This window comes from Oncorhynchus nerka, linkage group LG27, assembly GCF_034236695.1.
Source record: "Oncorhynchus nerka isolate Pitt River linkage group LG27, Oner_Uvic_2.0, whole genome shotgun sequence".
Classification (NCBI taxonomy): domain Eukaryota; kingdom Metazoa; phylum Chordata; class Actinopteri; order Salmoniformes; family Salmonidae; genus Oncorhynchus; species Oncorhynchus nerka.
In genome coordinates, this window is record NC_088422.1 from 13,677,882 (window position 1) to 13,689,049 (window position 11,168).

Below are 11,168 nucleotides of genomic sequence, written 5' to 3' on the forward strand. Positions count from 1 at the left end.
TTTAATGAGGATGTGACTATAATATGTAAATAAAAACAAACATTTTAATTATCTAGTCATTAACGTCACAAAACAGTTATATCGGAAATCGTGATATCAGGAACAGCATATCGTAGAAAAGGTCTGCCCAAATATCACCCAACCCTATTACAATTCCCAAATATCACCCAACCCTATTACAATTCCCAAATATCACCCAACCCTATTACAATTCCCAAATATCACCCAACCCTATTACATTTCCCAAATATCACCCAACCCTATTACAATTCCCAAATATCACCCAACCCTATTACAATTCCCAATTATTTTGTAATAAGGGTTGGTTAACGACTCCATGTTGAACGATAACGTCTTTTTACTTGTTCCTTCAACAGCCACACGCTACTCCTAGCATGGCTTATGAAGTGGATTCATCATCTACTATACATCATTTTATTTATGTGGAAATGGCATTAACAAGTTTCTGCACTTGATTGTGTATCCTGAACCCACAGTAGAAGAGGGAGCAACCATATCCTGTTGGCTGTTGAGTGTATTCTAATTATGACACAGAGAAGGGGGGGAGTATTTCCCCAGTGTTCCCTTGTACTTGTCCAGCAAACAGACTTTAGCCCGCCTCTGCATTGCCCTTGACTGCTCATGAAACCACGAGCCTACTCAACAGACGATGGAAAACACTTCAGCATCTCAGTGAAGCTTTGCTCGTCACACTGGAGTGCCTTCTGTTATTCACACAAATTTAAAAAGAGGATGGCAAAAAAAGGAGAATAAATTGGTAATACACTCCTACGGCCACGCTCTCCGATTCCCCACGGGAGAGCTTGGGGGGAAACTTCAAACCAAGATTGGAGAGACTGCCGCCACTTACATTTCATCAACCGCAGATTTAGCCACACATGCAAGTATTGCACATGTGCTTTCCCTTCTGAGTATGGAAGATGAGGGGTGTTTGTGCCACTCCCAAAACTAAATACATCTTAGTATGATGCACTACAAAATAAGCACAAGTGTTTACTGTTCATGCAGGGATGTGGAATGGAGTGGCCAGACAGGGAAGGAGGTGTGAGCAATCCCTTGAGTGACAAATTGCTGTCGCCTTGGTAGGGGCTGCCTGTTGCACTGATCTGCAAAGCAGTTAGTTAAAGGATTAGTCTGTTTGATTCAGGGAGGTGCTGTTATCCCTATGTGAGAGTGTAATCCAGAAGAGGATGTGGCCATTGACTAAGCTATTTAGTCCGCAACACTAATGGTGCTAGCACCGCTACCATCTCCCCTGCAGTCCTGTCCTGCTGTCCTGTGCTGTAAACACCTACTAAGCACCACTAATGTGCTGTCCTTTCATGTACTGTAATATAGTATAATGTATATACTGTGTATATATACACAGTACCAGTCAAAAGTTTGGACACATCTACAGTCGTTGCCAAAAGTTTTGAGAATGACACAAATGTTAATTTTCACAAATTCTGCTGCCTCAGTTTGTATGATGGCAATTTGCATATACTCCAGAATGTTATGAAGAGTGATCAGATAAATTACAATAAATTGCAAAGTCCCTCTTTGCCATGCAAATGAACTGAATCCCCCAAAACCATTTCCACTGTATTTCAGCCCTGGCACAAAAGGACCAGCTGACATCGTGTCAGTGATTCTCTCGTTAACACAGGTGTGAGTGTTGACGAGGACAAGGCTGGAGATCACTCTGTCCTGCTGATTAAGTTTGAATAACAGACTGGAGGCTTCAAAGGGAGGGTGGTGCTTGGAATCATTGTTCTTCCTCTGTCAACCATGGTTACCTGCAAGGGAACACGTGCCGTCATCATTGATTTGCACAAAAAGGGCTTCACAGGCAAGGATATTGCTGCCAGTAAGATTGTACCTAAATAAACCATTTATCGGATCTTCAAGTACTTCAAGGACAGCGGTTCAATTGTTGTGAAGAAGGCATCAGGGCGCCCAAGAAAGTCCAGCGAGCGCCAGGACCGTCTCCTAAAGTTGATTCAGCTGCGGGATCGGGGCACCACCAGTACAGAGCTTGCTCAGGAATGGCAGCAGGCAGGTGTGAGTCCATTAATGCCAAGATAATGGAATTCATTGCCCTTGACAATCAACCGTTCTCCGTCGTGGGTGATGTTGGATTTTGCGACTGGTCGAGCACCGGTCCACAAGTGCGCTATTTTTCAGATGTTGCCCTACCGGAGTTACACAGTAATGACATCACTGCTATTAGCTTCACAACATATTATGGAACGCCATTTGGGTCTTTGCGTGTCAAAAAAGATTCAAGTCAATAACACTATTTGACGTGTTAAATAAGCTTTTAATTTGACACGTCAAATAACACAGTTCTATTAAAGAATGTTGTGTGTTCTGAATTTGCACGTGTAAACCAAGCGCCACCACTACTATCAGTAGCACTGTCAAAGCTGTACAAAAATTCTGCAAACAGGCAAATACCGGCCACGAACGATGTGTTTACAATATCGCGTTGGTAATAAAGCATTACTTGTTCGACCGCAACTTCTGGGATGGGTAGCAAGCTAGCATTAGCTTGGTACCTAGCTAGCACCAATACAACCAGCCTGAAAACAACGACCAGTAGAAACTGCAGTCATTTTCATTATTCTTAGCAATGATTTAGGAATCCTTGTAAGTATTAGCCAGGTAGACACTTCGCCTATTGAAATTTAACTTCAGTTCATGAAAATAAAACAGCTAGCCAGCCACTTAACCCTGTTGCCCAAAACTAACATTATAAGCAGCCAGCTAGCTTCATCTGGCTAGTGAGGCTCAACCTGACCGGGTTATGTGTTGTGAAGTTGGCCAGAACTTGATGCAGAAGGTTACAATTGGTGGAATCATGCCATATTTAGACTAGATCATGTTAAACATGGTTGGAATGTGAAGCAATGAAATGGGGTATCAGTCTACTCGGTGACACCCACAGAACACAACTGAAGAGTTTAGGCAAATATTAGCGTTGTAGCTCTTATCGCGGCACTGTGACTGTGTGAAATCACCTCCCCAGTCAGCCTATTGTGTGTATTGACATTCATTTTGCACTGTACAGCTTTACCTAAGGATTGGGGATCAATAAAATGGGGTATCAGTTTACTCAATACCCAAGATATTTTTTCCAACGTCCTCCTCAGAGTTATCAGACTCCAAAACATCCACGCAGTATTGTTTTAACCTCGGGAATAGTGTTCAATACACATACACTACCGTTCAAAAGTTTGGTGTCACTTAGAAATGTCCTTGTTTTTGAAAGAAAATCACATTTTTTGCCTATTAAAATAACATCAAATTGATCCGAAATACAGTATAGACATTGTTAAATGTTGTAAATGACGATTGTAGCTGGAAACGGCAGATTTTTATGGAATATCTACATAGGCGTACAGAGGTCCATTATCAGCAACCATCACTCCTGTGTTCCAATGACACGTTGTGTTAGCTAATCCAAGTTTATCATTTTAAAGGGCTAATTGATCATTAGAAAACACTTTTGCAAATATGTTAGCACAGCTGAAAACTGTTGTACTGATTAATAACTTTTCATGTTCAAAACGGTGCACTCTCAAACAATAGCAATGGTATTCTTTCACTGTAATAGCTATTGTAAATTGGACAGTGCTGTTAGATAAACAAGAATTTAAGCTTTCTGACAATATCAGATATGTCTATGTCCTGGGAAATGTTCTTGTTACTTACAACCTCATACTAATCGCATTAGCCTACATTAACTCAACCGTCCCGCAGGGGACACACCAATCCTGAAAAAGTTTATAGAAGCAATAAAACTAACCTTCTTTAGACAAGTTGAGTATCTGGAGCATCAGCATATGTTGGTTCGATTACAGGCTCAAAATGACCAAAAACAAAGACTTTCTTCTGAAACTCGTCAGTCTATTCTTGTTCTGAGAAATGAAGGCAATTCCATGTGAGAAATTGCCAAGAAACTGAAGATCTCGTACAATGCTGTGTACTACTCTCTTCACAGAACAGCGCAAACTGGCCCTAACCAGAATAGAAAGAGGAGTGGGAGGCCCCGGCACACAACTGAGCAAGAGGACTAGTACATTAGAGTGTCTAGTTTGAGAAACAGACACCTCACAAGTCCTAAACTGACAGCTTCACTAAATAGTACACGCAAAACACACGTCTCAACGTCAACAGTGAAGAGGCGACCACGGGATGCTGGCTTTCTAGGCAGAGTTGCAAAGAAAAAGCCATATCTCAGACTGGCCAATAAAAAGAAAAGATTAAGATGAGCAAAAGAACACAGATACTGGACAGGGGAACTCTGCCTAGAAGGCCAGCATCTCAGAGTCGCCTCTTCGCTGTTGACGTTGAGACTGGTGTTCAGATATCGGTATCGGCCAAAATGTAATATCAGTGCATCACTACTTTGAATTTTTTTTCAAGTGCAGTCGCAAAAACCATCAAGTACTATGATGAAACTGGCTCTTATGATGACCGCCAAAGGAAAGGAAGACCCAGAGTTACCTCTGCTGCAGAGGATAAGTTCATTAGAATTAACTGCAACTCAGATTGCAGCCCAAATAAATGCTTCACAGAGGTCAAGTAACAGACACATCTCAACATCAACTGTTCAGAGGAGACTGTGTGAATCAGGCTTTCATGGTCGAATTGCTGTAAAGAAACCACTAATAAAGGACACCAATAAGAAGAAGAGATCTGCTTGGGCCAAGAAACACGAGCAATTGACATTAGACCGGTGGAAGTCTGTCCTTTGGTCTGAGGAGTCCACATTTTAGATTTTTGGTTCCAACCGTCGTGTTTTTGTGAGACACAGAGTAGGTGAACGGATGATCGCCGCATGTGTGGTTCCCACCGTGAAGCATGGAGGGGGTGTGATGGTGCTTTGCTGGTGACACTGTCTGTGATTTATTTAGAATTCCAGGCACACTTAACCAGCATGGCTACCACACCATTCTGCAGCGATACACCATCCCATCTGGTTTGCTCTTAGTGGGACTATCATTTGTTTTTCAACAGGACAATGACCCAAAACACCTCCAGGCTGTTTAAGGGCTATTTGACCAAGAAGGAGAGTGATGGAGTGCTGCATCAGATGACCTGGCCTCCACAATCACCCCAACCACAACCCAATTGAGATGGTTTGGGATGAATTGGACCGCAGAGTGAAGGAAAAGCATCCAACAAGTGCTCAGCATGTGTGGGAACTCCTTCAAGACTGTTGGAAAAGCATTCCAGGTGAAACATAAAATATATTTTGATTTGTTTAACACTTTTTTGGTTACTACATAATTCTATATGTGTTAGTTCATAGTTTTGATGCCTTGACTATTATTCTACAATGTAGAAAACAATGAATGAGTAGGTGTCCAATCTTTTGACTGGTACTGTATATATGCGATTTAGCAGACGCTATTATCCAGAGCGACTTACATACATTTTCATTTGGCTGGCCCTAGCAGGAATCAAAGCCACGACCCTGACGTTGCTAGCACCAACCACTGTCCTGTAGCCCTACTGTACAGGAGTGTAGTGGAAGCACCTACCAGGCTGTCTGTCCTGTCCTATATTTTATGGTAACTAGGGTTACAAAGAGGGGATATTACTGTTAACTTTTTTTTTTACAAATAAACTACCAACATTTTAGTAACTTTAAACTTTTTTATTTTAATTTTATAAAATTACATTTCGTGACCTTTTTTGTTACTTCAGATTATCACAGGTATCTAATTATCTCTGTGGCCACATAACATGTAAAATAATCTAATACAATAATATATATATATTTTTCTTTATGACAAATGAATGACAAAGCTGTCAAACAAGATCCCCGTCATTTACGTGAAGAGAAGGCAGAGAAAAAGGGGCCAGAGGGCGGGCTGACTTCTGCTAGCAAACGTACAATCTTTGGGAAATAAAATCGATCACCTACAAGGAAGATTAAACTACCAACGGGACATTCAAAACTGTACAATCTTGTGCTTCACGGAGTCGTGGCTGAACGACAACATTACCAACATAGAGCTGGCTATACGTACCGGCAGGTCAGAACAGTGGCGTCTGGTAAGACAAGGGGCGGCGGACTATGTATTTTTGCAAATAACAGCTGGTGTACGATATCTAAGGTAGTCTCGAGCTATTGCTTACCTGAGGTAGAGTATCTTATGATAAGCTGTAGACCACACTATCAACCTATAGAGTTTTCATCTGTATTTTTCATAGCTGTCTACATACCACCACAGACTGATGCTGGCACTAAGACTGCACTCAATGAGCTGTATTCCACCATAAGCAAACAGGAAAACACTCACCCAGAGGCGGCGCCCCGACTTGCCGGGGACGTGATTGCAGGGAAACTTAAATCCGTCTAACCAAATTTCCATCAGCATGTTAAATGTGCAACCAGAGAAGAAAAAACTCTGGACCACCTTTACTCCACACACAAAGATGCATACAAAGCTCTCCCTCGCCCTCCATTTGGCAAATCTGACCACAATTCTATCCTCCTGATTCCTGCTTACAAGCAAAAATTAAAGCAGGAAGCACCAGTGACTTGATCAATAAATAAGTGGTCAGATGAAGCAGATGCTAAGCTACAGGACTGTTTTGCTAGCACAGGCTGGAATATGTTCCGGGATTCCTCCGATGGCATTGAGGAGTATACCACATCAGTCATTGGCTTCAGCAACAAGTGCATCGATGACGTAATCAAAAGTGACTGTACGAACATACCCCAATCAGAAGCCATGGATTACAGGCAACATCCGCACTGAGCTAAAGGCTAGAGTTGCCGCTTTCAAGGAGCGGGACTAACTCAGAAGCTTATGAGAAATTCCGCTATGCCCTCTGACGAACCATCAAACAGGCAAAGTGTCAATACAGGACTAAGATCGAATCATACTACACCGGCTCTGACACTCGTCGGTTGTGGCAGGGCTTGCAAACTATCACAGAATACAAAGGGAAGCACAGCCGAGAGCTGCCCGGTGACACGAGCCTACCAGACGAGCTAAACTACTTCTATGCTTCGAGGCAAATAACACTGAGGCATGCATGAGAGCACCAGCTTTTCCGGAAGACTGTGTGATCACGCTCTCCACAGCCGTTGTGAGTAAGACCTTTAAACAGGTCAACATTCACATGACCGCAGGGCCAGACAGATTACCAGGACATATACTGAGAGCATGTGCTGACCAACTGGCAAGTGTCTTCACTGACATTTTCAATACCTCCCTGTCCAAGTCTGTAAGACCAACATGTTTTAAGCAGACCACCATAGTCCCTGTGCCCACAGTGGCCCCTCAGGGGTGTGTGCTCAGTCCCCTCCTGTACTCCCTGTTCACTCATGACTGCACGGCCAGGCACGACTCCAACACCATCACTAAGTGTGCCAATGACACTAAAGTGGTAGGCCTGATCACTGACAATGACGAGACAGCCTATAGGGAGGGGGTCAGAGACCTGGCCGTGTGGTGCCAGGACAATAACCCCTCTCTCAACGTGATCAAGACAAAGGAGATGATTGTGGACTACAGGAAAAGAGGCCCGAGCATGCCCCCATTCTCATCGACGAGGCTGTAGTGGAGCAGATTGAGAGCTTCCAGTACCTTGGTGTTCACATCACCAACAAACTAGATTGGTCCAAGCACACCAAGACAGTCGTGAAGAGGGCACGACAAAACATATTCCCCCTCAGGAGACCAAAAAGATTTGGCATGGGTCCTCAGATCCTCAAAGGGTTCTACAGCTGCACCATTGAGAGCATCTGGTTGCATCACTGCCTGGTATGGGAACTGCTCGGCCTCCGACCGCAAGGCACTACAGAGGGTAGTGTGTCCGGCCCAGTACGTCACTGGGGCCAAGCTTCCTGCCATCCAGGACCTCTATACCAGGCGGTGTCAGAGGAAGATAAAAATGTACTCTTTACTGGTCCCCCCCTGTATATAGTCTTGATATTGTTATTTTACTGCTGTTCTTTAATTACTTGTTACTTTTATTTCTTATTATTAATCTTTTATTTATTTTTAAACCTCATTGTTGGTTAGAGGCTCATAAGTATGCATTTCACTGTAAGGTCTACACCATTCGGTGCATGTGACTAATACAATTTGATTTTAACATTATGTTATTGAAGTATAAATAACCAAAGTTACCATAGATTGCCATAGAAGATTCTGCTTACTTTGGAATATTACTGGTAGTTTTGCAACCCTAATTGTAACCCTAATGTACTGGACTGTAACTGTACTGTAGTGACGTAAACACCTACCAGGCTGCCCAGCTTGGAGGAGGATGAGTTGTTCCTCTTTCTGAGCAGGACGTTACCCTCGGTGGCGCTGTGGGGCTCTTTGAGGTTGAGGTGGAGCCGCCGCGGCACCCCAGCCCCTTCCGAGGAGGAGCGGAGCCGGCGCTCCATGCGTATCACTTCATGGTAGGGACTGGCGCCGCTGCTGCACATGGACACTGGAGAGGCAGCGCACAAGACAAAAAAACAGAAGAGACTGATGTGGAGACCAAGGCAAAACAGAGGCAATAAGACAAGTGAACAGACTGTCCTAATTCGACAGACAAACACAAAAACAAAGACCATCCTACACATTGGGGAAAAACTTAAAAACAAGAAAACAATCGATTGGCTATTGCAAGCCTGGAATGATCCAGTGTTTTGCAACAACAGCTTCACTGATTTCAAGGAGCCAGATGATTTTGGGTCATCTTTACACTAACGTAAAGGTATTTTTTTCAATGTAGTGAAGGAATTGCTATTTGCGCACAATTGGCCCAGCGTCGTCCGGGTTAGGGGAGGGTTTGGCCGGCAGGGATGTCCTTGTCCCATCGCGCTCTAGTGACACCTGTGGTGGGCGGGCTCATGCACGCTGACACGGTTGCCAGGTGCACAGTGTTTCCTCTGACACATTGGTGCGGCTGGCTTCCGGGTTAAGCGGGCATTGTGTCAAGAAGCAGTGCAGCTTGGCTGGTTCGTGTTTCAGAGGACGCGCAGCTCTTGACCTTTGCCTCTCCCGAGTCCGTAAGGAGTTGCAGCGATTGGGACAACTACCAATTAAATACCACAGAATTGGGGAGAAAATAATAATGAATACACTTTTTAAAAAGTTTTTTACAATGACGGCCTACCCCGGCCAAACCCGCACAACACTGGGCCAATTGTGCGCCGCCCTATGGGACTACCAATCACAGCCGGATGTGATACAGCCTGGATAAAATAACTGTTTCTGAGTTCTCATACGCATACATTTTTTTTTTAACTTATGCTTGAATAGTCGCTAAGATTATATTGGTTGTGATCTTTGCAAAATAACTATTTTGGGTGCAGCAGTTGTTAGCTAGAATGCTAATGCTCATTGACATAGGCTGTAGTGTCTCGCTCCCCCTCTCCAGTGCTCAATGTGGCCAGTCTCCTAACCACCGGTCCTGTCAACCCATCCTCACGCCCACTTGGTAACCTTCATTACGCACCCCTGGACTTCATCACCTCCTTGATTACTTCCCCTTCATAGGGCACTCTGTTGTTATAACCCACCAGGCAATATTGTTTCTGTTTCCATGTTCAGACACTTTTCTTGTTTTGTATCATTCTTCGGCATTAAACTCACTAACTGCACTTGCTTCCTGACTCCCTGCATCTACGTTACATGTAGCAAAAGCTAGCCAAAGAGCTATTTTACAGGTTGAAGTGTTTTTATTTTTTTTAAGTATAATGCAGTTGATTTGCGTTGATGACAGACATATTAAGCAGGACATTCATACAAGCCTTAAAATCCAATTATAATCCAAAAGTAGTATGAAATGCACTCAAACGCAACATGTAAATAAAGGCTTTTTTTTGCTGCCGTTCTATAAGAAATCCCCCATGTTCTACCACCAGTTTGGGTGCATCGCCCTCGTGCGGCAATATTTGCAAATACAGAAAGGGGTCTATTGGCTACTTAGCTTATTCAAGCCTGTCTCAAAATACAACACTGCCCCTTTTAAGACAGAAAAAAAGCTCTTTACCTGACTTGCTTTTCAAAGAGGGCTAGAAATGCACGTTTTGTGCTCTTGTACAAAACAACCACTCCCCCATTGCTGAATAGAAATTAGCTATAACTGGGCTAATAACTCACTTACTGGCAAAGAATATGAACAAATGTACACACGTGGCTACATGCAGCTCTTGCTTTGATCTCAAAACAAGCGCATCTACTCACGACCACTCATGCTGTAAACACAGTTCAGTTCAAAGTGAACGGCACAGATCCATATATGAAAATGGTCTATTTGCATATAGGGCTCCCATAACTCTGGTTATGGCACACCGTTCTGTGTAGAGTATGGGCCTGAGTCGTGCCTGTCAGTGGAATATGATCATACTTCAATGAACTCTGCCTACAAGAAAATATTGTTTGTTTAATTTCAGTATGTTGCACTGAAAAGGTTGAATATTCTGTTGATTCGATCACAATTCCCACAGTATAGGGAAACGTTGATAGTGTTAACTAAAGGTTGAAAACTCTAGAACGTCGATAGTGTTAACTAAAGGGGAAAACTCTAGAACATCGATAGTGTTAACCAAAGAGGAAAACTCTAGAACGTTGATAGTGTTAACTAAAGAGGAAAACTTTAGAACGTTGATAGTGTTAACTAAAGGGGAAAACTCTAGGACGTTGATAGTGTTAACTAAAGGGGAAAACTCTAGAACGTTGATAGTGTTAACTAACGGGGAAAATTCTAGAACGTTGATAGTGTTAACTAAAGGGGAAAACTCTAGGACGTTGATAGTGTTAACTAAAGGGGAAAACTCTAGGACGTTGATAGTGTTAACTAAAGGGGAAAACTCTAGAACGTTGATAGTGTTAACTAACGGTGAAAACTCTAGAACGTTGATAGTGTTAACTAACGGGGAAAACCCTAGAACGTTGATAGTGTTAACTAAAGGGGAAAACTCTCGAACGTTGATAGTGTTAACTAAAGGGGAAAACTCTAGAACGTTGATAGTGTTAACTAAAGGGGAAAACTCTAGAACGTTGATAGTGTTAACTAAAGGGGAAAACTCTAGAACGTTGATAGTGTTAACTAAAGGGGAAAACTCTAGAACGTTGATAGTGTTAACTAAAGGGGAAAACTCTAGAACGTTGATAGTGTTAACTAAAGAGGAAAACTCT

At 42.9% G+C, this 11,168-nt stretch overlaps 1 protein-coding gene across 2 annotated transcripts in view; it reads right to left on the bottom strand.

Moving 5' to 3' along the window:
• Positions 1 to 11,168, bottom strand: part of LOC115111262 (serine-rich coiled-coil domain-containing protein 1-like) — a 115,826-nt gene that overhangs the window by 95,572 nt on the left and 9,086 nt on the right. For both annotated transcript variants that reach the window (XM_029637133.2, XM_029637134.2), the window contains exon 3: positions 8,276 to 8,469. In XM_029637133.2, the coding sequence (XP_029492993.2) occupies positions 8,276 to 8,469 (194 nt within the window). The remainder of the gene's footprint in view (positions 1 to 8,275; positions 8,470 to 11,168) is intronic.